General features: G+C 40.0%; 1 protein-coding gene and 1 long non-coding RNA gene across 11 annotated transcripts in view; one reads left to right on the top strand and one right to left on the bottom strand.

Moving 5' to 3' along the window:
- Positions 1–63: 63 nt before the first annotated feature.
- On the bottom strand, positions 64–15,697 carry TMEM183A (transmembrane protein 183A). Of its 10 annotated transcripts, none has more exons than XM_069544456.1 (8): positions 15,383–15,697; positions 15,100–15,189; positions 14,117–14,260; positions 8,356–8,515; positions 5,750–5,930; positions 3,170–3,250; positions 2,058–2,213; positions 64–783 (listed from the first exon to the last, which is right to left on the bottom strand). In XM_069544456.1, exons 1-8 carry the CDS (start codon positions 15,489–15,491, stop codon positions 598–600), a joined length of 1,107 nt encoding a protein of 368 aa, XP_069400557.1. In that variant the 5' UTR covers positions 15,492–15,697; the 3' UTR covers positions 64–597. The 10 variants fall into 10 exon arrangements, with proteins under 10 accessions (XP_069400557.1, XP_069400555.1, XP_069400559.1 ...); XM_069544454.1 differs by having other exon boundaries at positions 14,117–14,284; positions 15,383–15,675; XM_069544458.1 differs by having other exon boundaries at positions 3,170–3,230; positions 14,117–14,284; positions 15,383–15,668.
- LOC138415942 (uncharacterized) overlaps positions 15,654–27,867 on the top strand; it is a 35,463-nt gene continuing 23,249 nt past the window's right edge. Inside the window, exon 1 of the long non-coding RNA XR_011247459.1 lies at positions 15,654–15,936. This is a non-coding gene — a long non-coding RNA (uncharacterized lncRNA). The remainder of the gene's footprint in view (positions 15,937–27,867) is intronic.

Below are 27,867 nucleotides of genomic sequence, written 5' to 3'. Positions count from 1 at the left end.
AAAACTGGCAAAAAAAATTTATGCAACAAATATTTTTAAAGAAAGATACACAAGTCAATCTCCTTAAGATTCTGAAAACCCTGTTACCTGCTTTATTTCTAGATAAGGGTAAAGGGAAACAAGGAAATACTCACTTGAATTTGAGGGGCAGCTAAACTGAAAGCAAGAGTAGCAACAATTTTACGCCTCTAAGGTTACTCTGATACATAAAGGAATGGTAAAATTTCCTTGTTTGGAGACTTAAGAGTTTAATTTTCCCCTAAAGCAAGATCATCCACTTTGGCTGGGGTAAAAGAATAAAGAACAAACTCAGTAGCACCAAATGGGGTTTAACACAGAAAACAGGCTCAGGTTTCTCCTTTCAAATACAAAGTTTTACATTAAAATATGTTTAAAAATCATAGTTGTTTTTCCTTTTGATTCAATCCTTCTCCTTCTTCTACCAGGAACCCCAGAAACATAAAGAGCATGTGCATTATTGACTAGATATACAATCCAGCTGCCCCTGGAATCTGATTCCCAAATTCCCCAAACTGGAATCTGATTACAAATGGACTGGCCTAGCTCAAGGCTGCCCTCAGTGACAGGAAGCAATATCTATGCTCTCAGGGAAAATGGATACTGAGGATGCCACCAGTCAAAAAGTCGAACGCTGTGTACTGGGTCGAGGATGACTTGCACACCCTGTTCACTGCGCAGTTTCTGACCACCATGGACAGGATAATCTTGGAACACCAGTCTCACTCGATGATGCCGCATGTCCGTGCTCACACTGATAGTAAACTGGGAGGGAAAAGTAAATTCAATACCCAAATTTAACAACCTTGTTTTCCTATGACACACTCTGAAATTAAACAGTCTAGACAATTGACATGGACTAGGCCACAAAATAATCTCTTAAGTTACACTACCAGCACCTTTGCAAAAATATTAAACATTAACAGTGGTTTTTATAAGTTTTTCTTAGCTTCGTATATTTAAACTGTGCTAAAGAAAGCCTCTCAAATGGCTGCAAATATTAGGATACGTGCACATAGAGTATCATCAGTGACAATTTTTAAAAACTTTATAAGAGATGGTTTGAAGGGATTTTGATAAGATACATCTGATGACTTTTTTTGGGAAAATAAACCACAAAATCTCTAAATGTGTTTATATATCAACATATATAGATGGGTAGAGAATTATATGAATAGGAAGAATATGGAATATGAGTATATAAATAAGTCATTAATGTGGCTTAATGAGATGGCTACCATAAAAACAGGTATATGACATACTTTGAATTATACAAAATTATTTAAGAGAGTGGGTATCTACATGTATATATTAACAGAAACATTAAAGAACAATTCCCCAGAAGTTAAGTGCAGTTAGAGGATACAAGTCTAAGTTACCTTTACTGTCTCAACATGTTTATGTATTATTTAATTCTTCACATGAAGTATGCATTACTTATTTTACCATTAAGAAAAGAATAAAGCTATTTTCAATGTGGAATATATCTCTGAACATAAGCCAAAAATACAGAAAAGATAAATTACATGAACTTTCCAGTTGCCAATCCAGTTAAAAATATGGAAAATATACCAGAGGCATATTTGTTGTTTACTAATCTAATTCTTAGCTAAACCTTGAATAGTCAAGAGAATTACGCAAAGGACAGAGCTGGTAACCCTACATTTTAATATTCCATTTATGATACCACATGCATGCTTCAGATCCTGACATATAGTGCCCATGCATAAGCTTTATCATTAACCTTAATGGGATAATGTTTCTCAAACATTAATGAGCACAACACAGGAGATACAAAACCATTCTATTCACTATGGAGAATGAAACAGAAGTAAAATATTCTCAGACATAATTAACTTCTCCACAAATAAGTCTATTCCTAATATAAAAGTCAGTTTTCAGAGTTTGTTTAAAATTACTTTAAACAATAATTTTTTTCAAAGATTTCTTCCTCAGTGGTTAAATATACAAATCTTTCAAACTCTAGGTACAGTGACAGTCTACAAAAGAACTGAGGATGACATCCTGTCTCCACTTACCAGGGTAAATATCATTCCCATGACAATTGGAATAAAGATGAAATTGAGGGTGGTGACCTGCAGTAGGCAGCAGTCCTGGTCTGGGTTGGTATGAACATCTTCGTATTGAATGGGAGGCTGCAATCCTCCCATACACTTGCTCTTTAATCTTGGGGACTGAGGAGAATTAAGAATTACTCTCATGGGTTAGAGGAAATGTTATGGCTCTAAGACTCCACCAATGAAAATGCTTAACTAAAGCTGCTGAGATCCATTTTTCTGTTATCTCTTCTCTCTTTAATATATAAATCAGCTTTTACACCGATCAAGGAAAGCCCTTTGAAAGATGAGGAAACACATGCAAGGACATGCAGAACAGGTCCTCTCAGTAGCCAAGATCTCAGGTACAGTCCAAGCAACAAGCAGAAAGAAAGGTACAATAGTATCTGCTCTTCCTGCGAACACTCTTGGCAGTCCCTCTCCCCACGGCTTCCTCAAATTGCCTCAGATACATAAAACCATGTGAATTATTATTGTTCACAAATACATTTGCTTTGAAAAAAAAATTCTTAGGCAAATAACCTCAGTACAAAGTTCTTTCCTTTCCCCTACTTTTAAGTCTTCAAGTATACAGAAAAATTAATAAAATCATGCAATAAGCTCCTGTATACCCTTTACCATTGGATATTCTGCCATATTTGTTTTCTTTCCTCTCACATCTCTCATTTTATAAATAAATATATATATATTCATATGTTTAAAAAAAAAATCACAGCTCTGGGGTGGGGGAGGCAAAGTCATTTGAAGGTAACATTGGCACCTAAAAAAATTAACAATAATTTCATATCTAATATCCACAGAATCTTCAAATTTCTTTAACTGTACCAAAAATGTCTTTTATACATAAAGAGGTATCTCATTGTTCATTAATCCAGGATCTGCTCAAGGTTTACTCTGTGCATTAAGCTATTATATCTTTGTGCCTCTTTCATATAAAATAATTCCTTCTTTCTTTCCATGACATTATTATAAGTTTTAATGTGTAGTACCTGATTTTAAAAAGGCAATTTTATGTTTAGTAAAATCAGAGCAAGGTATTACCTGAAAAGCAAAGAGATGATAAAAACACATACCTGTTTTTTGAACTTGAAGTTGAATTCCCACATTGGTTCCTGTCTGTTCCCAACAATCTTTCTGCACCAGAAAAGTAAGCACTGTAAGAAAATAAAAATAACTTTTCTGTTGCTAGCTCTAGAGCCAGCCATGGCTCCAATGCTGAGATTTTACTTTGGCACAGACAGAAACCCCCATATCCTGCCCCCTCACCCCCCAATTTGACATTGGTGCAACATGAGAAGAGACAACCCCAAGGCTGTTCAGTAAAGAGAAGAGGTACCGATAAAAGTCAACCTCAGATGCTATTAAGGTCAACCCCTATTGTTCTCATCTTTAAAGACACAAACATGGTCTCTAGAGACTGGGGCATTCAGCAGGCCACTTCTCTACATTAAAATATAAGGGCAGTCAGTAGCCATCAGATAAGACAATAACAAAGCCATAAAGCAGGCAGAGATAGCCAACCCTGAATGTAATAGGAGCAAACCACTCAGGACCTTCTGGGAGCAGACAGCCGGTATGGAAACTACAGAGCTGAGCTGAATTCAATCTAGAGTAAGCCCCTCAAGGAAAGTCAGGCTACAGCTAGGGTTAACACAAGAAGTTAAGTACCTCCCAGGGGATAAGGGGTGGGTCGTCCGCCGTGCCAGCTGTCCTGCCCTTCAGACATGCCCTGTACGTCCTGCTGTTCCATCAAAAATAATGGGCTTGGCTTTAAGGGGCAAACACTTCTGCTGCCAACACAACAGCTCCAGTGTCCCACACAAGCTATGCTACTGAAAAGAGAGAGAGGGAGAATCAAATACGAAAAGGTGGAGTCCAGCAACATGTGACAACTTCCTTCAGGCATGCTGGCAACTTCCTGAATGCCATGCGATTATGGTTCTACTAGCAAGGCAATGCACGGGACATCAGCCACTGCAGGTCCCACATCGTCCAGATCTCTAAACAGTGGACACAAAAACAGCAGACGGGTGGCCTAGGCTTCCTGTCTCGGTTAAGATTTTTGTTATCACCACTGTTAGTAGTCCACTTAAAAAATTAATAAATTATAAAAATATGAAGACATGGGCATTTTAGATTTAGGAGTAGCACTTGCATTGTGCACTGGAGCCGCAAGGATGTCCAGCATGAAGTCTGCCCAGTGCTGCTCTGCTCCCAGCAACTGATTAACACCCGGCCATGGTCAGCTTTGGGGTGATCCCATCTCACCACAGTTAACCTGCGATGATCAAAGGTCTTTAGGGGGAGGAAAACTATAAATGTGAAAAGATACTCTGTCTACTCATATTATGAGAAGGAATAAAATTCTACCCACTCAGCATTCTAATCCTGCCCTAAATCCATCAACTAGTGTGACATTAAATTGAGCTCAGCCAATGACCCTGACCACCTCAGTTTACAATCCTGGGGAAAACCATGATCTTGAAATCAACAGTACTCTTTTAATCAATATGTATCAGGTAGAATGTTCTCACACTAGAGCTGAACTAGGGAAAAAGAATCATTAACATCCAAAGCATAAAACACAAAATAGAATTACGAAGTGCTAAAGAACTTAAGACTTTGGGTAGGAACAGAGTAAAAAAAAATAATTCACAAACTCAAAAGATACAAAATTTGGACAATAGTGTTAGCTGAATGAGAAAAAAGTTGGAGACATCAACTTGCCTAAATAATCATATATGCTATAATAGTCTAGCTTGGCAAAGGTGTGTTCACCAGATACCTCATGGTGGAACAAAGGACAAAATGGGCCACAGGCTTACAGACCTACTTACAGATCAGAAAAATACAATGAAACTTGAATACAATGTATAAATGAATATAAACTACTGGAGAAATCCAGAGATATAAATAATGGCCTAGAACACAGGAAGAATTTTAGAGCGCTGAAGTCTGAGTAGGAATACTTTATAGTCTCTGAAACAATCCATCCCAGAGCCTGGCAACAATAGGCACTTTGCAAATGCTGAAGAAGTCTACACCAGAATCTTTTAAGAAGTCAATGAGAAAGTGACATTCCAGATGTCAAGGTCACATTAGAAAAAGAAAATTAGTAAGAAAATTCGCTTTTTTAATATTTTTGTATCATGATTTAATGGAGAAGGAAATGGCTACTCACTCCGGTATCCTAGGCTGGAGAAACCCCATGGACAGAGGAGCCCGGGAGGCTACAGTCTATGGGGTTGCACAGAGTCAGACATGACTGAAGTGACTTAGCATATCATGATTAAGCACCTTTTGAGAATTATGGTTTACATTTACCATTTGAACTGTGTTCTTCCTCGCTCAGACCATCAAACCATTTGAAGTGGTTCAATGTATACAGCAAGAAAATAAAGAGAATAAGGAATATGCTAAAAGCACAAGAAAGCTTTAAGGTAAACATAACATAAGCCAGCCCAGCACAGCAGGAATGTCCTGGAGAAACGATGAAACGATACCCCCAAGCCCGGAAAGTTTATATTAGTCCTCGAGCAGCCTGGCATCTACAGCCCCAGACCACCCCATTCAGAAAGCTAGAAACAAGCCATGATAACAGGCCCATTATACAAGAGTCCATTTGTTAAACCCTACCACTAATACCCACTTACTTTGGAATTCTTTAATGTGCTAGGAGTGCTTTCTGGAATGGCTGGGTTCTTGGAGATTCGAGCAGCAAATGGCTCATACATATGGTACAGAGATCGGATCACACATGCCCGAAGACAGTGCAGCTTCTCCATTGACTCTGGTCGCAGGCGCAAAGGCAGAGAGGCGTCCAGCGTGTAGTGTCTGCAACATGACACGTTACTCCCACCAGTGAGTGGCCTGTCTCTTCTGTCCTAGGCCAGCCTCCTAGGACTCCTGGGTTCTGTACAAACTTTACATTACTATTGCACTGGCCAGTAGTTTGTCCCTAGTGCTCTTACACAAACACACACACACACACGTACAAATTACCATCTCCTTCACTCCTCAGCTTCTTTTCTTCGTTATGCAAAACCCAATTCATATATACCTTGTAATCCTGCACTTCTCTATTCACTTAAAAATTTTAAATCCTATTTCACTTTAAAAAAGGGCAAGTCTCTGACTTAATACTAGTACAATATACTTCAGTTACTCAAAAAGAACTTGCACTGGAGAAGATCTACCAGGTTCTCTTGTCACATGTCTCAGAAAGTTCTCTACTCCCTGATAACCTCAACATCCCCTTCCACCATATTCTGACACTTCTAACCCAGCATCAAAAGTTAGCCCTCTTATTAATCACATCATTCACTCTCTCCTCACCACTGCAACTATACAGAGCCACATAAATGCAAAGACTATGCATTCAAGATGACTAGCAAATCTAAGAAACAACCAACCCAGCTGGAAAGATAAACAGATGGGCAGCTATAGTTTCTGAGAATTCTAGCTAAGATAAACCTCTGAAGCAAAGTCAAAAACAGTTGTTTTTGAGACCTTACTTTTGCTGAAAGTATTAGGTTGGTGCAAAAGTAACTGGGGTGTTACATTGTTGATCTTTGCCACTTCATATTGGAACACATTCTTAAATAAATGAGGTTATATTATACATCATTTTAATGTATATTTCTCACTTTTTTTTTTTGCTAATGACATTACTTGCTGTTTATTTTGTATTTACTTTAGACTATGGAAATGATGTTAAACAAGAAACAAATTGGAGCGGTTTTTTATTTGAGTTCAAAACGGGTCATAAAGCAGCAGAGACAACTCACAACATCAACAATGCATTTGGCCCAGAACTGCTACCAAACACAGTGCAGTGGTGGTTCAAGATGTTTTGCAAAGGAGATGAGAGCCTTGAAGATGAGGAGTGTAGGGGCCAACCAGTGGAAGTTGACAACCAATTGAGAACCATCATCAAAGGTGAGCCCCTTAGAGCTATAGGAGAAGTCGCTGAAGAACTCAACACTGACCATTCTATGGTCATTTGGCATCTGAAGCAAATTGGAAAGGTGAAAAAGCTTAGTAAGTAGGTGCCTCATGAGCTGACCAAAAATAAAAAAAAAACTGTCATTCTGAACTGTCGTCTTCTAGGGCTTCCCTGGTGGCTCAGAGGGTAAAGCGTCTGCCTACAGTGTGGGAAACCCGGGTCTGATCCCTGGGTCGGGAAGATCCCCTGGAGAAGGAAATGGCACCCCACTCCAGTACTCTTGCCTGGAAAATCCCATGGGCGGAGAAGCCTGGTAGGCTACAGTCCATGGGTTCGCAAAGAGTCGGACACGACTGAGTGGAGCGACTTGACTTTTCTTTACTATTCTACTCAACAACAATGAACCACTTCTCAAATGGATTGTGATATGTGACGAAAAGTGGATTTTATACAACAACCAGCCATGACCAGCTCAGTGGCTGGACTGAGAAGCTCCAGAGCACTTCCGAAAGCCAAACTTGTATCAAAAAAGGTCATGGTCACTGTTTGGTAGTCTGCTGCCCATCTGATCCACTACAGCTTTCTGAATCCCAGCAAAACCATTACACCTGAGAAGTATGCTCAGTAAATTGATGCAATGCACCAAAAACTGCAATGCCTGCAGCCAGCATTGGAGAATAGATTGGGCCCAAGAATTATTCTCTACAACAATGCCTGAATGCACACTGCACAACTGACACTTCAAAAGTTGAAGAAAAAAAAAAAAGTCGAATGAATTGGGCAATGAAGTTTTGCCTTATCTGCCATATTAACCTGACCTCTTGCCAACTGACTACCACTGCTTCAAGTATCTCAACAACTTTTTGCAGGCAAAACACTTCCACAAGCAGCAGGAGGCAGAAATACGTTCCAAGAGTTCACTGAATCCGGAGGCGTAGATTTTCATGCTACAGGAATAAACAAACTTATTTCTTGTTGGCAAAAATGTTTTGAATGTAATGGTTTCTATTTTGATCACCAAAGATGTGTTTGAGCCTAGTTACAAGGATTTAAAATTCACTGTCCAAAACGGCAACTACTTTTGTACCAACCTAATGAAGATTCTGCTTGGGGGTAAGAAGGTAATCATAGGGAAGACAATTACCTGAATGAATTAATATCAATTTTAAAGAGGAGCTCAAGGAAGTCAAAGCTAGGTTCATGCCCAGGCATGAATTAGAGAAAGTGAAGAGGTCACCATCCAGGGAGTAGCATCAAATCAAAAACAATGAAATCAGCCACACAGATAACACAGTGAGCTCTCTGTGGTCGCACCTTCGGTACAACCTTGTCCAAAAGGCAGCAGTGCAAGTGACAGTCCAGGCATTCTTACAAATCAGGGAAAAATTCACAATGTCCTCAGGACGGATATAGGAGGCCAGCAATAGCCAAATATCCATGGGATACTCTTCTCCTCCAGTCCCGTTCAGGTCTTCTGAAATAGAAAAAAGAACTATAACCTCTGACCTTCTATTATATGCACATATAAAGATCCCTAATCATTTCAATTCTCCCAGGGCTTGCATAGTTAAAAAAATAGTTTAAATAGGTCCAAGGAAGCCTCTCAAAGGCCCATTTCCTCCTTATTGTAGCTGCTGAAAATTTTTGTTTCCTGTTGCCCAAGTGAATAGGTTGTGTTCTTAAGGCCTTTAACCAGTATTTACACACTATTTTGAAGTTTTCAAAGTACCTTAGCATACATTACACCATTCAACTCCAATAATATGGAAATAAGGAAAATATTACTGTGCCCATTTTACTATATTATTGTGGCCCATATTACTTTGTGCATGTGGTCAAGGTAAACAAAACCCAGTTTTCTCCAAATTCCAACTTTATATAAATTCTACCCTTGATTTCCCTTGCAATCCCCATCCATCATTTTCTTTAGTTCAGTCATTTAAAAAACAAAACTGATTTTTATATAGTATAAAGAATCCTCAAAGTACAAAATAAAAAACTAAGTAAATTACAATGTATTTTCATTACTCAATAATTGCTTGAGCATGTTTTTTTTTCTTCTAGTTTCTGGTTTCACTATCAGCTTGGTCTACAGTTCTGGCCACAAGCATCCAGTAATCAAAGACACCCTGTGAGGACATATCCTCACTTCTTCCTCCTTCAGACCTTATTAGCATTAATTCTCTTGACCCTGAGGTCCACAATACATGTCAGATTCAAGCAAAAATCCACACTCCATAGAGACACCAGAATCTGGTCAACTCTAAACTTTAATTGACACTTAGTTATATAGTTATTCAAAACCAAGGTTTGTTTGTTTCCTGGGCAAAGCCCATATAACCACCTCCCTGAAGCTGCATCTGCTTTTCTAGTCACTTCCTGCAGCTCTATAAGTCAATTAGGTTCTTGCATCAGGTTCTTCATAATGGAGACCAACGATTCTAAAACATTGTTTCTTGTGGTTCCTATTCTTCTTGAAATCTCCAGTAACCATTTAAGGCTCAACCTACAGCCCTTGGGGCCCTCTTCTCCCACATTAAATCTCTCTCTCAGAGAAGGCAAACAACTTTCAGTAATTCCTCCACTGAGAATCATGATAACTTTTACAAAGCAGAGTACTGTTAAAATTTTTCTGTCTTTAGGGACAAAATTCAGTGATTATAAAAATTGCCAATATTCTTTTTTTGCAAATGTTTTATACATAATTATTAAGAAATTTCAAAACATAAATGGAATCAGTAAAGGAAAGCTTCATGTAGGTAAGTTATGTAGGACATAAAAAATTTGATAGGCATAGGTTAAGAGGAAGTATTCCAAGTGAAATAAACAGCTAACACGAAGCCTGAATATTCAGAAAAACAAAACATATGTGATGGCAACAAACAGAGAAGTTGAACAAGATTTTGATGATATTAATAAACTGCTGTTAACTTTTTCACACGTGATTAATTTTTTTAAGAGCAATTATCTTTTGGAGATAATTACCAAAATATTTACAGATATAATAATGGGATGTCTGGAAACTTTCAAACTAATTGTGCATGTGTGTGTGTTGAGACTAGGGGTGAGGGGGTAGTGGCTAAAACAAAAACAGCCATGAGTTGATAATTGTTGAAGCTATGTGATAGCCACATGGGATTCATTATACTATTCATTCTTCTTTTGTAAATGTTCCTTTTTTAAAAGAAAAAAGAGGGGGAGGGGAAGACTGGTTTGATGAGAATAAAGGACCTTAATGAGGGTAAAGTGGAGCAAGGAAGTAAAAGATGAATTACACCTAAGAGTTTGTAAACCACAAGTCATACAGCTGATAAGTTAACTGGGCTCCTTGAATACATACGAATTATTACAACTCAGTAATAAAAATATAACCTAATTTAAAAATGAGTGAAAGATTTGGATATTTCCCTACAGATGATATACAAAAGGCCAATAAGCACATAAAATATTCAACATTAGTATGCACATAAAAACCATCAGATACCACTTCACATTCACTAGATTAAAAAGTTAGACAAATAACAAGTGTTGGCTAGGATGTGGAATTGCTAGTGGGACATAAAATGGAAACTTCATAAAGAAAGCTTGGCAATTCCTCCGAAAGTTAAACACAGTCACCATGTCCTCTAGCAATTTCACTCCTACCCAGCAGAAATGAAAATATATGTTCAGACAAAAACTTGTCTATGACTGATACTAGTAACATTATTCATAATAGTCAAACAAAAAGGAATGAAACACTGATGTATGCTACAATACAGATGGACCTTGAAAACACTATGCTAAGTCAAAGCAGTCAGATGTAAAAGACCACATATTATATTATTTCATTTATATGAAATGTCCAGAATAGGCAAATCTATAAAGACCGAAAGTAGTTTGGTGGTTGCCTGGGAGGAAGGGATGGGTGGGAAAGAGTGTTAGGAGGGAATTAGGAATGGTACTAACAGGTTTGGGTTGACAGAAATGTTCTAACTTAGATCATGTTGATGGCTACAGAACTCTGTGAACATATTAAAACCACACAGTGCACACTTTAAAGGGATGTACTTTGTCTCAACAAAGATGTTTTAAAAATCTGTAAGCTCTTCTGTGGAACGTGCTTGAAATCAAAGAAGAAAATCAAGAGAAATATCTAACATTGATACAATGGTGACAATAGGCAGGGATTTCAAGCAAGAGAGAGAGAAGAATGTCTATTAGCATCCTTGGTTCTGGAAAAGAGTGGTATAATTGACAATAACTGGCATAATTGCAAAGCAATGTCAGTTCATTTATTATTGATTATTTCAATTGTTATTGTTCAGTTGGTCAGTCGTGTCCAACTCTTTGCATCCCTATGGACTGCAGCATGCCAGGTTTCCCTGTCCTTCACCATCTCCCGGAGCTTGCTCAAACTCACGTCCATTGAGTTGGTGATGCCATCTAACCATCTCATCCTCTGTCGTCCCTTTCTCCTCCCGCCTTCAATCTTTCCCAGCATCAGGGTCTTTTCCAAGGAGTCAGTTCTTCGCAACAGGTGGCCAAAATACTGGAGTTTCCGCTTCAACATCAGTTCTTACAATGAATATTCAGGACTGATTTCCTTTAGGATGGACTGGTTGGATCTCCTTGCAGTCCAGGGGACTCTCAAGAGTCATCTCCAACACCACAGTTCAAAAGCATCAGTTCTTCGGTACTCAGCTTTCCTGATGGTCCAACTTTCACATCCATCCATGATAACTGGAAAAACCATAGCTTTGACTGGATGGACCTTTGTCGACAAAGTAATGTCTCTGCTTTTTAATAGGGTGTCTAGGTTGGTCATAGCTTTTCTTCCAAAGAGCAAGTGTCTTTTAATTTCATGGCTGCAGTCACCATCTACACTGATTCTGGAACCCAAGAAAATAGTCTGTAACTGTTTCTATTGTTTCCCCATCTATTTGCCATGAAGTGATGGGACTGGATGCCATGATCTTCGTTTTTGGAATTTTGAGTTTTAAGCTAGCTTTTTCACTCTCCTCTTTCACCTTCATCGAGTCTCTTTAGTTCTTCTTCACTTTCTGCCATAAGGGCGATGTCATCTGCATATCTGAGATTATTGCTATTTCTCCCAGCAATGTTGATTCCAGCTTATCATTCTTCCAGCCCAGTATTTCACATAATGTACTCTGCATATAAGTTAAATAAATAAGCAGGGTGACAATATACACCCTTGACATACTCCTTTTCCAATTTTGAAACGGTCCATTGTTCCATGTCTGGTTCTAACTGGTGCTTCTTGACCTGCATACAGGTTTCACAGGAGGCAGGTCAGGTGGTCTGGTATTCCCATCTCTTTAAGAATTTTCCACAGTTTGTTGTGATCCACACAGTCAAAGGCTTTAGCATAGTCAACAAAGCAGAAGTAGATGTTTTTCTGGAGTTCTCTTGCTTTTTCTATGAACCAACAGATGTTGGCCATTTGATCTCTGGTGGCTCTGCCTTTTCTAAATCCAGCTTGAACACCTGGAAGTTCTTGTTCATGTACTCTGAAGCCTAGCTTGGAAAATTTTGAGCATTACTTTGCTAGCATGTGAAATGACTGCAACTGTGCTGTAGTTTGAACATTCTTTGGCACTGCCTTTCTTTGGGATTGGAATGAAAACTGACCTTTTTCCAGCCCTGTGGCCACTGCTGAATTTTCCAAATTTGCTGATTATTTCAAAATATTTTAACAAATGCAAAAGTCTGTTATCTGATTCTCAAGTATAGGTGAAAGTTCTCATAGATCTGAGACCAAAATGATACATTATAATATTAACTTCCCCCTGACTCTAGCTGATCATCAGAACCACTTTAGCTTTATCAAAAGGTACCCTGAGACCTCACTGGTAGTGCAGTGGATAAGAATCTGCCTGCCAATGCAGGGGACACAGGTTCAATCCCTGATTCAGGAAGATTCCACATGCCATAGAGCAACTAAGCCTGTGCACAAATATTGAGCCTGCGTGCTACCACTACTGAAGTCCACGTGTCTAGAGTATGTGTTCCACAAGAGAAGCCACCACAATGAGAAGCCCACACACCAAAACAAATAGTAGCCCTCACTCACCGCAACTAGAGAAAGCCCCCACAAAAAGCAACAGAGACCCAGTGCAGCCGATATGTAAATAATTTTCAAAAATTACAAATAAAAAAGAATAGGTATTCTGGGCTCCATTCCAAGAGTATGAGTTTTTAAGTCTGGAGCAAACCAATGAATGATGGATTGGCACATTGCTGCTAAGTCGCTTCAGTCGTGTCTGACTCTGTGCGACCCCAGAGACGGCAGCCCACCAGACTCCCCTGTCCCTGGGATTCTCCAGGCAAAAACGCTGGAGTGTGTTGCCATTTCCTTCTCCAGTGCATGAAAGTGAAAAGTAAAAGTAAAGTTGCTCAGTCGTGTCCGACTCTTAGCGACCCCATGGACTGCAGCCCACCAGGCTCCTCCGCCCATGGGATTTTCCAGGCAAGAGTACTGGAGTGGGTTGCTATTGCCTTCTCCTATTGGCACATTATATACCATTAATTTAACTTTCTTTGTTTCACTTGTGTAAGTTTTATCACCACTAATCCATAAATATCACATATTTTTCTACTTACTACAGTACCTATTAGACATAAAGCAGACATTAACAACTGCAGAGCACATACATATCTAACTGAAATGAAACTGGTTATATAAAAATCCAAATATTTAGGAGAACATTTTTGTCAAAAGTCTTCTTCCTTACACATTCAGAAATCCAGAAATGCAAAGGCTTTTTGTTCTCCTGTTGTTAAATGGATTTTACCTGATAATGTTCTCAATGATAATATGTTCTCAATGATAATATGTTCTCAATGAACGGCTACTACAGTTTACAGCTCCAGAAATATACTGACTGCTATGACTCTCCTTTCCTCTCAAATTCAGATATAAGTGGAAAGCCCTGGTATATTACAGTCCTGTCCTACTCCTAATATTCAAACTCGGGTTCCCTACTGGTATCACCTCTTGTGTTACTGAGAAGTGACAGCTTCAAGGTATCACCACAGATAGGACCAATAATCCAAAAGAAAGCCAGCATTGTACCTCTGTGCCTCTTGCTTTTCTTTTTTCTGGAGATAGTTCTCTCATGGATGCTTTCCTCCTGGGCATCAGTCTCACCACTGCTGTCGATGATGTCACAGGGCTCACCAGCCCCAGAAAGAGCTTCCACTGCAGGAACCTGGGAGGCTTCCAAGCCACAGAGAGATTTTACTAGAAAAAAATAAGAGAATGAGACAGCAGAGCCTAAGCCTATGGCTTAGGCAGGGTATCAGCATACATGAGGAAAAGAAAACAGAAAAACAAAAAAAGCAAAAGCAGTGTGAGAATCTGCTAAAGAAAGCTGAGAATGTTTTTTTTTTTTTTAAAGGCATTTTAAATACAAAAAACTGGAAAGCAATGGGCAAACTGACTCCAAAATTGCAGAAACACATCAGACCTGAAATACAGGAGTGAAACACATCAGATCTGAAATAAGGGAGTGAATTATTCTCCACTATAAACCCCGCAGGAGAAGAGCAAAAAGTGAATGCTATTTTCATTTGCATAATTTCTGAGGAGAAGGTTGAGAGGAATTAAATCCAATTTAACCTTAATTCTGGATGAGAGACAGTACTTATTATAAAAACGCAAGTTTCAAGCTTGAAAGTAAGAGAAGCATGAAAAAAGGAAAAAAAAAAATGCTTCAAATGCATAAGCAAATAGCAGTTAAGTGAAGAATATATGTGAACAATAGGAAGAAGATTAATAACCAGGAAGAAAGGAGTGGAAATCACAGAAGAGTACTCAATGACTTATTTTTTAATAGAAAGACAAATAAAATATTACTGCTACAGAAACTTCTACTGTTCTTGGCTATTCTTTCCCTTCCTCTGAATAAGTAAGTAACAACGGAGGACAGCAAACACGTTTACAGGAAGATCCCCAAAGGATTTTAAGAAAAACACTGAGGCAGAACCCCAGGAAAATAAAAAACCTAGTTTTCTTTTCAGACTGTCTGAGTCTGAAAAGACTCGTTGGAAGCCTACCTTCCTGCTGAACAGCATTGGCGACAGCTTTCTTGACCCTTCCAGACCTCACGACGGCCGGATCCGAGTTGGCATAATCCGCCACGGTCACTGAAACACAGTACCAACCCTCAAAGGAGAAGGCGTCCCTCCTCAGCTCCCTCCCCACCAAGATTCTCTGCGCACTCCAAGTCCCCGGCGGGCCCCAGCCGCCCTCCCATCGCAGACAGGCGAGCACTCGCCACGGTGCCTTCCAGCCCTGCTTCCAGCCCCAAGTCTTTCAAAGCCCCTGCCCCTCGCCCACCTCTTCCTGAGCAGGCGTCTTGGGCCCGGAACTTGAGTCGCTTCCCTCTCTTGGGCATGGCGACCGTGTCGGGGCGAGGCCGGGTTAAAGGGCCAGGACCCCGGGCCATGTTTCAGGCCAGAGAGCGGGATCTGTGAGCCTAGGGCCAACTCCGGCCGGCTCCGCTGCCATCCCGCTCCAGAGACCGCAGCTCCCGCGAGGACTTAGGCCCCGGCTCCGCGTCGCTTCGGCCGCCAACTCTCCTCTTCAGAAACCAATCACCTTCTGGTTTAGGGAGTACGTCATCATCCGGCGCCTGCAGATAACCCTGAGTCTGGGTTCCTAAGTGGTAGGGAGGGTGTTTTTATGGGCCGTGTGGGTTTTGTCTTACGTCTTAAAAGATAATTTTGCGTCTCAGACCGAAACCCACAACCCCGTTGATTTATCTTCTGGTCTCCCCAATTTTTCTGCTATTGTCTCTGTCCACCCTCCAGGTTCCCTTCAGTACACCCAAAGCGCGTTTATTGTCATTCTCGTGCTCATCTCTCAGGCCACAAAGGCATAGTCTAACATGGGTAAGTCTTCACTCTAATTTCTTATACGAAAGCTATACATTTCTGAATTCTGAAATCTGGGGAACGATTTCTTAAAAGTTTATTCATTTACACCATCCTCCAAGATAAATTGGAGAAGGAAATGGCAACCCACTCCAATACCCTTGCCTGGAAAATGCCATGGACAGAGAGCAGCCTGGTGGGCTACTGTCCATGGGGTCGCAAGAGTGGGACACGACTTAGCGATTAAACCACCACCACCACCAAGATAAATACTAGTAGGGTTGATAAGGAAAGAATGGTGTCTCCTTTGTTTTGAGTGAGAAAAACTTCACGGAGCTAAGGTTATAGAACTGTGACGGAGCAGGATCCTGGTCTAGTATCCAGAAGGAATAAGTTACCGTGGGTCCTAAATGAGGTTCTTTGCCCTTCTAACTTCTTTGCAGCTACCAAAAGGTGCTAATCCCTGTCTTGAGAAGCATGGTACTTAGGGACCAGGAACCCAACCAGGACCCACCAGACAGTGCCATCCTAACATATTTAGGATCAGACTTACGTTTTTAATCTAATTAAACATAAACATAGACATTCGTTAGGCACAAACCACTGGCCTTTTACTAACATTGTGTAACAGTAGAGACTGTGCTAATAAGGTTGAATCAGGAATTGTATTAGAAATTAAATATAATTGACTGTAGTCATGAAATAGTCAAATTTATCTAAAGTAATAACATGAACAAGGGTCTAACAGACTGAACTAAAAATTGTTTTATTTTTAAAATAATTTTCCATATAATTGATATATGTAGTCAAAATGCAGCTGGTAAATCTCCAAACCTTCTCATTTCACAACAATAATAAATTTACAGGGGATGTTGATTTGGATCCCTGGTCAGGGACATAGGATGCCACATACCAAAAAAAAAAAAAAAAAAAGAAAGCAATATTATAAGAAATTCAATAAAGACTAAAAAAAAGCATATGAAGATCTTTTTCTTTTTTTTTAATATGAAGATGTTAAGCAAAGCTCTTCTTGAGTTCCTTTGGCCACATCAGTGGAACAGAACACATGTAGATCTTTTATTTCACCTTTTATTCAGTTCAGTTGCTCGGTCGTGTCCAACTCTTGGAGACCCCATGAATTGCAGCACGCCAGGCCTCCCTGTCCATCACCAACTCCCAGAGTTTATCCAAACTCGTGTCCATCGAGTCGGTGATGCCATCCAGCCATCTCATCCTCTGTCGTTCCCTTCTCCTCCTGCCCTCAATCCCTCCCAGCATCAGGGTTTATTCCAATGAGTCAACTCGTCGCATGAGGTGGCCAAAGTATTGGAGTTTCATGAGAAACATCATGAGAAACGCTGGGCTGGAAGAAGCACAAGCTGGAATCAAGATTGCTGGGAGAAATATCAATAACTTCAGATATGCAGATGACACCACCCTTATGGCAGAAAGTGAAGAGGAACGAAAAAGCCTCCTGATGAAAGTGAAAGAGGAGAGTGAAAAAGTCGGCTTAAAGCTCAACATTCAGAAAACGAAGATCATGGCATCTGGTCCCATCACTTCATGGGAAATAGATGGGGAAACAGTGGAAACAGTGGCAGACAGAATCACTTCAGATGGTGACTGCAGCCATGAAATTAAAAGATGCTTACTCCTTGGAAGAAAAGTTACGACCAACCTAGATAGCATATTCAAAAGCAGAGACATTACTTTGTCAACAAAGGTCCGTCTAGTCAAGGCTATGGTTTTTCCTGTGGTCATGTATGGATGTGAGAGTTGGACTGTGAAGAAAGCTGGGCAGAGAAGAATTGATACTTTTGAACTGTAGTGCTGGAGAAGACTTGAGAGTCCCTTGGACTGCAAGGAGACCCAACCAGTCCATTCTAAAGGAGATCAGTCCTGGGTGTTCATTGGAAGGACTGATGCTGAAGCTGAAACTCCAATACTTTGGCCACCTCATGTGAAGAGTTGACTCATTGGAAAAGACCCTGATGCTGGAAGGAATTGGGGGCAGGAGGAGAAGGGAACGACAGAGGATGAGATGGCTTTTACTAAAAAGCAGCGATTTTAAATTAACGGCACTGTCAGAGTCCATATTTGAAGATACACAGTTTTTTCTAGTAACGTAAGTTGTTAAAGTTACTAAAAGAGCTGTTATTTTTTCAAGTTCCAAAAATTTTTATTGAATTTTTAAAATTAAAATTTCCTTCAATTTATAGACTTAATTTGGGGATAAATTGATATCTATATACTATTGAGTCTTTCCACTTAGTGGTTGGAAATGCATCTCCATTTAATAAAGTCTTCTAAGTCCCTTAATCATTTTAATTCAAACTTATTGTTATTCTTGTCAGTTTTTCTTTATGTTTTGTTGAAGTTTAGTTAATTCACAATATTAGTTACAGGTGTACAACGTAGTTATTCAATATTTTTATATGTTATGATCCATTTACAAAGTAATGGCTATGTTTCCCTGTGCCATACAGTATACCCTTGTTGCTTCTTTATTTTATGTGTAAGTACCTTGCGTCTCTTAATCTCATACCCCTGTCTTGCTGCTCCTCCTTCCCTCTCCCCACTGGTTTGTTCTCTGTATCTGTGAGTCTTGTTACTCACAGTGAGTCTTGTTTGTTACTACATTTATTTGTTTTAGTTTTTAGACTCCATATGTGAGTGATAATATGCAATATTAGTCTTTCTCAGTCTAACTTATTTCACTGGGCATAAAACTCGCTAGGTCCATCCACATTACTGAAAATTGCAGAATTTATTTTCTTTATGGTCAAATACTATTCTGTTGTATGTGTGTATGCACATATATACATATTAATTTATATATGGACTTTTTGATGGTGTGAGGTGATATCTCACGGTTTTCATTTGTATTTCTCTGATAATTACTAGTGCTGAGCATTTTTTCATGTGCTTGTTGGACATCTGTATTTTTTCTTTGGGAAAATGTCTAGTCAGGTCTTCTGCTCACTTTTAAATTGGGCTGTTTGCTTTTTTGATATTAAATTGTATGAGATGTTTGTATTTTTGGATGTTAATCCTTTATTAGTCATAAATAAAGGCTGTTTGTTTGTTTGATCAACGATTTCCTGTGCTGTGCAAAAGCTTTTAAGTTTAATTAGGTCCCATTTGTTTATTTTTGCTTTTATTTCTTTTGGCTTAGAAGACAGATCCAAAAAATACCGCTGCAATTTATGTCAGAGTCTTCTACCTATGTTCTCTTGTAGGAGCTTTATGGTTTCTAGTCTTACATTCAAGTCTTTAATCCATTTTGAGTTCATTTTTGTATATGATGTGATGAAATATTCTAATCCCATTGTTTACATGTAGCTGTCCAGCTCTATGGCACTATTTACTGAGCAGTGTACATATTCTAGCTTTTTCCATTGTATATTCCTGCCTCCTTTGTTGTAGATTAATTGACCATAAGTGTGCAAGTTTATTTCTGGAATAATATTTATTTATTCTGTTCCCTTGACATATGGGTTTGTGTTTATTGCCAGTACTGTGCTGTTTTTATTACTGTAGCTTTGTAGTATGATCTGAATTGGGGCGTGTGATACCTCCACATTTGTTCTTGTTTTCTCAATATTGCTTTTGCTCTTTGGGATCTTTTGCGATTTCAATAAATTTTAGGATTATTTGTTCTAGTTCTGTGAAACATGTAATGGATATTTTGATAGGGGTTGCATTAAATCTCTAGATTGCTATGGGTTGTATGGACATTTTAACAATATTATTTCTTCCAATCCAAGAACACAGGATATCTTTCCATTTCTTTCTATAATTTTCAAATTCCTTCATCAGTAATTTATAGTTTCAGGTATTTGATTCCTTGGTTAAATTTATTTCAAGATATCTTATTCTTTTAGGAATCAGTGACAGATTTTATTTTCTTGGGCTCCAAAATCACTGTGAATGGTGACTGTAGCTATGAAATTAAAAGATGCTTACTCCTTGGAAGGAAAGCTATGACAACCCTGGGCAGTGTATTAAAAAGCAGAAGCATCACTTTGCCCACAAAGGTCTGTATAGTGAAAGCTATGGTTTTTCCAGAAGTCATGTACAGATGTGAGAGTTGGACCATAAAGAAGGCTGAGCACCAAAGAATTGATGCTTTTGAACTGTGGTACTGGACAAGACTCTTGAAAGTCCCTTGGACTACAAGGATATCAAACCAGTCAGTCCTAAAGGAAATCAACCCTGAGCATTCATTGGAAAGATGGTTGCTGAAGCTGGCGCTCCAATACTTTAGTGACCTAATTGAAGAGTATACTCATTGGAAAAGACTCTGATACTGGGAAAGATTGAATGCAGGAGAAAGGTGGTAGCAGAGGATGAGATGGATGGATAGCATCACTGACTCAATGGACATGAGTTTGAGGAAACTGGGAGATAGTGAAGGACAGGGAAGCCTGGTGTGCTGCAGTCCAAAGGGTCACAAAGAGTCAGACACAACATTATGACTGAAGGAGAAAAATATCTTATACTTAAAAAAAAATTATTTATTTTGTAATTGAAGGATAATTGCTTTACAGAATTTTGTTGTTTTCTGTCGAACCTCAACATAAATCAGCCATAGGTATACATATGTCCTCTCCTTCTTGAGCCTCCCTCCTATCTCCCTCCCCATACCACTCTGCCAGGTTGATACAGAGCCCCTGTTTGAGTTCTCTGAGTCATCAGTTCACTGAGTCGTCAAATCCCCATTGGCTATCTATTTTACATATGGTAATGTAAGTTTCCATGTTGCTCTCTTCATACGTCTCAGCCTCTCCTCCCCCTCCCCATGTCCATAAGTCTTTTCTCTAGTCTGTTTCTCCATTGCTGCCCTGCAAATATTCATCGATAGCATCTTTCTAGATTCCATATATTTACATTAGTATACGATATTTATGTTTCTGTTTCTGACTTACTTCACTCTGTGTAACAGGCTCTAGGTTCATCCCTCTCATTAGAACTGACTCAGATACATTTTTTTTTTTATAGCTGAATAATATTGCGTTGTGTATACACATCACAGCTTCTTGATCCATTCACCTGCCAATGGACATCTAGATTGCTTCCATGTTCTAGCTATTGTAAATAGTGCCTCAATAAACATTGGAGTACATACGTCTTTTTCAATTTTGGTTTCCTCAGGGTATATGCCTAGGAGTGGGATTGCTGGGCCATAAGGTGGTTTTCTTCCCAGTTTTTTAAGGACTCTCCTTGCCATCTTCCATAGTGGCTGTATCAGCTTACATTCCCACCAGCAATGCAAGAGGGTTCCCTTTTCTCCACAGCCTCTCCTGCACTTATTGTTTGTAGATTTTTTTGATGATGGCCATTCTGATTGGTGTGAGATGGTATCTCATTGTAGTTTTGATTTTTGCATTTCTCTAATAATGAGTGATGCTGAGCATCTTTTCAAGTGTTTGTTAGCTATCTGTATGTGTTCTTTGGAGAAATGTCTGTTTAGGTCTTTTCCCCCCTTTTTTATTGGATTGTTCATTTTTCTGGTATTGACTGGTATCAGCTGCTTGTTAATTTTGGAAATTAATCCTTTGTTAGTTGTTTCATTTGCTACTAATTTCTCCCATTCTGAGGGTTGTCTTTTCACCTTGTTTGTAGTTTCCTTTGCTGTGCAAAAGCTTTCATGCTTAATTAGGTCCCACATGTTTATTTTTGTTTTTACTTCCATTACTCTAGGAGGTGGATCATAGAGAATATTGCTTTTATTTATGTAATTGAGTGTTCTGCTTATGTTTTCCTTGAAGAGTTTTATAGTTTCTGATCTTACATTTAGATATTTAATCCATTTTGAGTTTATCTTTGTATATGGTGTTAGGGAGTGTTCTAATTTCATTCTTTTATATGTAGCTATCCAGTTTTCCCAGCACCATTTATTGAAGAGGCTATCTTTGCCCCATTGTATATTCTTCCTCCTTTGTCAAAAATATGGTACCCATAGGTGCATGGGTTTATTTCTGGGCATTCTATCTTGTTCCATTGGCCTATATTTCTGTTTTTGTGCCAGTACCATACTTTCTTGATGACTGTAGCTTTATAGTATAATCTGGTCAGGAAGGTTGATTTCTTCAGCTCTGTTATTTTTTCTCAAGACTGCTTTAGCTATTTGGGGTCTTTCATGTCTCCATATGAATTGTGAAACTCCGTATTAGGACGTCATCTCAGAGTACATTTCCACGTAACCATGTTGGCTATAGGTATAGTATTAACTAGTCACAGAATTCTCTGCTCAAACCAGTGTTCTCACAGAAGTGTCCAGCATGTACTGTGTATGTCTCTAAGTTAATGAAGAACATGTGGTGTGTGAACTTGAAACTCTGAGCCTCTTGACAAAAGCTGTATTTTCTGCCTCTGAAAACTTGGTAGTTTTAGACTGAAAGTTACATGAAAAACACTTCGGTTGCTTTTATTTTATTAGGTTCAACAACTTCCATAGTCTAACCCTTGAGTTTTTTGAAAGAAACAGGCTGCATGCAAACTCCTTGTTAAGATATCATCTCAGAGTACATTTTTACCTAACCAGGTTACAGTTGGAGTACAAACTAGTCCAGAACTCTGGTCAAACCTGTGTTCTCAGAGAAGGATCCAGTATGCCCTGTTTGTGCATTTACACTGCTCAGAAACATGCTGTGTGTTGACTTTGAAAACTGACATTTTCCTTAAAGCTGAACTATCTGCATCTGAAACCTAGTATATTTTAGACTGAAAGTTACTTAGAAAACACTTTGCTTGCTTGTGTGTTATTCCGTGCCACAACTTCCTTAGTCAAATCCTGTTGGTTTTGGAAACCAAAGAAAGCTGCTTGCAATTCCTTGTTAGAGGGTTATCTCAGAGTACATTTTCACCTAAGCAGGCTAGGTAGACTTAGAGTAGTCTCTCATCCAGAACTCTCTGTTCAAAACGAGTGTTTTCACAGGAGGATCCGAGTGCTCAGGTTATGTTTTTACATTCTTCCAAATCATGCTGTGAACTGGGAAATCAGAGCTTGCTGGCTAAAGCCTCTTCTCTGCCTCAGAAAACTACTTAGATTTTACAGTGTAAGTTACCAACAAACCCTTTGGTGGCTTTGCTTTGTTTCTGATCGATCACTTCCAGATCTGATTCTTGAGTTTTCTGAAAGAGAGAAGCTGCTTGCACCTCCTGTGAGGAATTCATCTCAGAGCACATTTGCACCTCACCAGCTTAGCTGTAGTGACAAAAGTAACTACACACAGAACTCTCTGCTCAAAGCAGTACTGTCCCAGGAAGATCCAGTGTGCCCTGTTTGTGTCTTTACATTCTGAATGGAAACATGATGTATCTGAACCTTGAAAACCAAGTTTTTGGTTCAAGCTGTATTTCCTGCCTCAGGCAACTAGCCTCTTGCAACACGATTTGCTGCTCGCTTTGGCTTTGTGGAAATTGACAACTTCCTACTCTAATCCTCAAGTTTTCAGAACGGAAAAGGATGCTTGCAACTCCTCATTAGGTCATGTCAGAGTACATTTTCACCTATCCAGGTTTCCTATAGTTAGAGTGCTAACTAGTCACAGAACTCCCAACCCAAAGCATGTTTCTAGAGAAGGATCCAATGGGCCTCTTTGTGTCTTTACCTTTGGAAGGCATGTGCTGTGTGTGAATGTTGAAACTGAGCATTTGGTGAAAGCTCTATTTCCTGCCTTGCAAAACTAGTCCATTTTAGACTGAAACTGACCTCCAAAACACAATCGTGCTTTTCTTTTATTGCAGTCAACAAATTCCTTGAAGTATTGTTTTATTCAGTTCAATGGCATCCATAATTTGTGACATTTTACAAGGTTCAGACACAGCAAGCACATCATGCTGTGTGTGAATCTCGAAACCTGAGCTTTGGGTTCAAGCTGTATTATCTGCCTCGGAAAAGGAGGTCGTTTTCCACTGAAAGTAACCCAAATAACACTTTGGTTACTTTGGGTGAATCCATTCAACAGCTTCCTTAGTCTGATCCCTGAGTTGTCTGAAACAGGCAAGCTGCTTGCAACTATTTGCTCCAGGGTTATCTCTGAGTCTATTTTCACCCAACCTGGTGAATTATCATTCAGAGAACTAAAGAGACCCAGAACTCCCTGCTTGAACCACGGTTTCCACAGAATTGTGTGCCCTGTCTGTGTCTTTGCAGTCTCCAGACTCATGCTGTGTGTCAACCTGGAAAACCAAGCTCTTGCTTAGGACTTTTCTTCTGCCTTGGATCAGTTACTTGAAAAATGCTTTGGTCGACTTTTGTTTTAATCATATCAACAACTTCCTAGTCTAAACCATGACTTTTCTGAAACAGACAAGCTGCATGAACATCCTGGTTTGGACATCATCCCAGAACATTTACACTTACCCACATTACTTATAGCTAGGGAACTAACTAGTCACAGACCTCCCTGCTCACATAGTGTTCTCACAGAAGGATCCTGTGGGCCCTGTGTGTGTTTGCAATCTTTGGAACTATGCTCCATGTGAACCTTGAAACTGAGCTCTGGTCAAAGACATACATTCTGGCTCAGAGAACGAGTTAATTTGAGATGGAAAGCAACCTCGAGACACCTTGCTTGCTCTTGTTTTATTCTCTCCAACAACTGCCTTAGTCTAATCCTGGAATTTTTCAAAACAACCAAGCTGCTTGCAAATCCTTGTTAGGAGGTCCATCTCAGATGACATTTTCACGTATGCAGATTAGTTATAGTTAGAGAACTAACAAGTCACAGAACTCTCTGCTCAAACCAGTACACCCAGAGAAGAATCCGAGTGCCCTGTGTGTGTTTTTCCATTCTTCAGACTCATGCTGTGTGGGAACATAGCAAACTGAACTTTTGGCTCAAGCTGTAACATTGCAAATGAGCAAACAAGTTGGGTTTTGACCCATTTCCTGGAAAAACACTGCCATCTCCTTCATTTTTATTCAGATTGACAGGTTCCTGGTCTAATCCTTGAGCTTTCTGAAAGAAAGAAGCTGCTTGTCATGCCTTGGTAGGGGTTCTTCTAAGAGGTGAAGTACACCCAAAAATGTCAGTTATAATTTACTGTCTGCTCAAACAATGGTTCTCCCAGAAGGATCCACTCAGCCCTTTTGTGTTATGTTCTTCAGAAACATGCTGTGTGTGATCCTTGAACCCCAGCTTTGGATTAAAGCTCTATTTTCTGTATCCGAAGCCTAGTTGATTTTAGACTGAAAATTACGTGGAAAAACTTTCCTTCCTTGTGTGTTATTCAGTTCCACATCTTTGTTAGTCAAATTCTGTTCGTTTCGGAAATGAAAGCAAGCTGCCTGTAACTCCTTATTAAAGGGTCATCTCTGGGTACATTTTCACCTAAGCAGGCTAGGTAGATTTAGAGTATTCTCTGTTCACAGAATTCTCTGTTTAAAACCAGTTATCTCACAGGAGGATCCGAGTACACAGGTTGTGTTTTCACATTCTTCCGAATCATGCTGTGAACCAGGAAGTCAGAACTTGCTTCTAAAGCCTCTTTTCTGCCTCAGAATACTACTTAGATTTTACATTGTAAGTTACTGACAAGCTTTGTGGTGGCTTGGCTTTGCTTCTGATTGATCACTTCCAGGTCTGATTCTTGAGTTTTCTGGAAGAGAGAAGCTGCTCGCACCTCCTGTGAGAAATTCATCTCAGGTGTGATGTCCGGGTTCTCTCCAGCTGTGATGGTGGGACACTCTCCAGGTTGGACGGGTGGGGCTCCTCTCTCGTTGTGGCCATGGGCTTCTCTTGAGTTGCGGTATATGTCTCCTCTCCAGTTCAGGAGGGGACTCGGGGCTCCTAGCTAGTAGTGGTAGTGCCTCCTTCGGGGGTTCTCTGTGGGGAGGCTGTTCTCTCTACTTGTGGCATTGGGGGCTCCTCGCTAGTTTTCACAGGGTTGCTCCGCTCTAGTTGTGACAGGCTCATCTCGAGTTACTTCATGGGCCTCCTTTCTTTGCGGTAGAGCGGCTCCTCTCTAGGCGCAATGTGCTGGTGGCTCCTCCATACTTTTGGCAGGGAAATCCTCTCCAGTTTGGGCAAGGAGCTCCTCTGTTTGTCACCGGGGTCTCCTTCCCTGTGACAGCTTAGGGCTCCTGTCGAGTTGTGGTGGGGGACTCGGGGTTCCTCTCGAGTTGCGACAGGTGATTGGAGCTCCTTTAGAGTTGTGGTGGGGCCTCCTCTTGAGCCGCACGGGGCAGCTCCTTTCTAGTAGCGATTAGCACACTGGCCCCTGTTGAGTTGTGTTGTGCAGTAGTGAGAGGGTAACAGGCAGGAAGGCCAGGGGTCTCCAAATGGAAGAAATAGGCTGCGAGTGTCAGACATTTTAAAAAAATTAATTTATTTTAATTCGGGGCTAATTACTTTACAGTATTGTAGTGCTCTTTGCCATACATTGACATGAGTCAGCCATGGGTGTGCATGTGTCCCCCACTCTGAACCCCCCTCCCACCTCACTAGCCATCCCATCCCTCAGGGTCATCCCATTGCACCAGCCCTGAGCACCCTGTTCCATGCATTGAACTTGGACTGGCAATCTGTTTTACATATGGTAGTATACATGTTTCAGTGCTATTTTCTCAAATCACCCCACCCTCGCCTTCTCCCACAGAGTCCAAAAGTCTGTTGTTTACATCTGTGTCTCTTTTGCTGTTTCGCATATAGGGTCATCATTACCATCTTTCTAAATTCTATATATATGTGCTAATATACTGTATTGGTGTTTTCTTTCTGACTTATTTTACTCTGTATAATAGGCTCCAGTTTCATCCACCTCCTTAGAAATGATTCAAATGCGTTCTTTTTAATAGCTGAGTAATATTGATGCTTTTGAACTGTGGTGTTGGAGAAGACTCTTGAGAGTCCCTTGGACTGCAAGGAGATCCAACCAGTCCATTCTGAAGGAGATCAGCCCTGGGATTTCTTTGGAAGAAATGATGCTAAAGCTGAAACTCCAGTACTTTGGCCACCTCATGCGAAGAGTTGACTCATTGGAAAAGACTCTGATGCTAGGAGGGATTGGGGGCACGAGGAGAAGGGGATGACAGAGGATGAGATGGCTGGATGGCATCACTGACTTGATGGACTTGAGTCTGAGTGAACTCCGGGAGTTGGTGATGGACAGGGAGGCCTGGCGTGCTGCGATTCACGGGGTCACAAAGAGTCGGACACGACTGAGCGGCTGAACTGAACTGAATATACCATTGTGTATATGTACCACAGCTTTCTTATCCACTCCTCTGCTGATAGACACCCAGGTTGCTTCCATGTGCTAGCTATTGTAAACAGCGCTGCGATGAACACTGATGTACACATGTCCCTTTCAGTTTGGGTTTCTTCAGTGTGTATGCCCAGCAGTGGGATTGATGGGTTGTATGGCAGTTCTGTTTCCTGTTTTGTGAGGAATCTCCACACTGTTCTCCATAGTTTGCATTCCCACCAACAGTGTAAGAGGGTTCCCTTTTCTCCATACCCTCTCCAGCATTTATTGTTTGTAGACTTTTTGATAGCATTCTGACCAGTGTGAGATGGTACCTCATTGTGGTTTTGATTTGCATTTCTCTGATAATGAGTGATGTTGAGCATCTTTTCATGTGTTTATTAGCCATCTGTATGTTTTCTTTGGAGAAATGGTCAGACATTTTTTTCTCTCTCTCTTAAGTAGCAGGAAGAAACAAACTAGTGTTACATTTTTTTCCCTTCTCTATACAAATTTAAAAAGAGGTTTCTCTTAAAATTCTGTGTTGCCATAATGACACCTGGCTCCACCTGAACTTAACTTTTCTCAAACTTTGAGGTAACCACTGTATTTTTCTTATGGAAATGTTTGTCTTAAGCTATGTTAATATGCTATATATTTACCCCAGACTCTGTCTTCAAGTCGGTTCAGCCTAAAGGCTCAGAACTGACTTGAAAAACCAGTAAGGTATACTGTTCTCCTAATCTATGTTAA

Source organism: Ovis canadensis, chromosome 12 (assembly GCF_042477335.2).
Source record: "Ovis canadensis isolate MfBH-ARS-UI-01 breed Bighorn chromosome 12, ARS-UI_OviCan_v2, whole genome shotgun sequence".
NCBI classification, from domain to species: Eukaryota; Metazoa; Chordata; class Mammalia; order Artiodactyla; family Bovidae; genus Ovis; species Ovis canadensis.
This window is presented reverse-complemented; position numbering and strand designations above follow the sequence as displayed.

Excerpts from the sequence above, each read along its gene's own strand:
- TMEM183A (XM_069544454.1), bottom strand. The coding sequence starts at position 15,491 with ATGGCCCGGGGTCCTGGCCCTTTAACCCGGCCTCGCCCCGACACGGTC. Across the intron at positions 15,190-15,382 it reads AGACGCCTGCTCAGGAAGAG|TGACCGTGGCGGATTATGCC; the intron begins GTGGGCGAGGGG and ends ACTGTGTTTCAG. Across the intron at positions 2,214-3,169 it reads ACTTCAAGTTCAAAAAACAG|TCCCCAAGATTAAAGAGCAA; the intron begins GTATGTGTTTTT and ends AATTCTCCTCAG.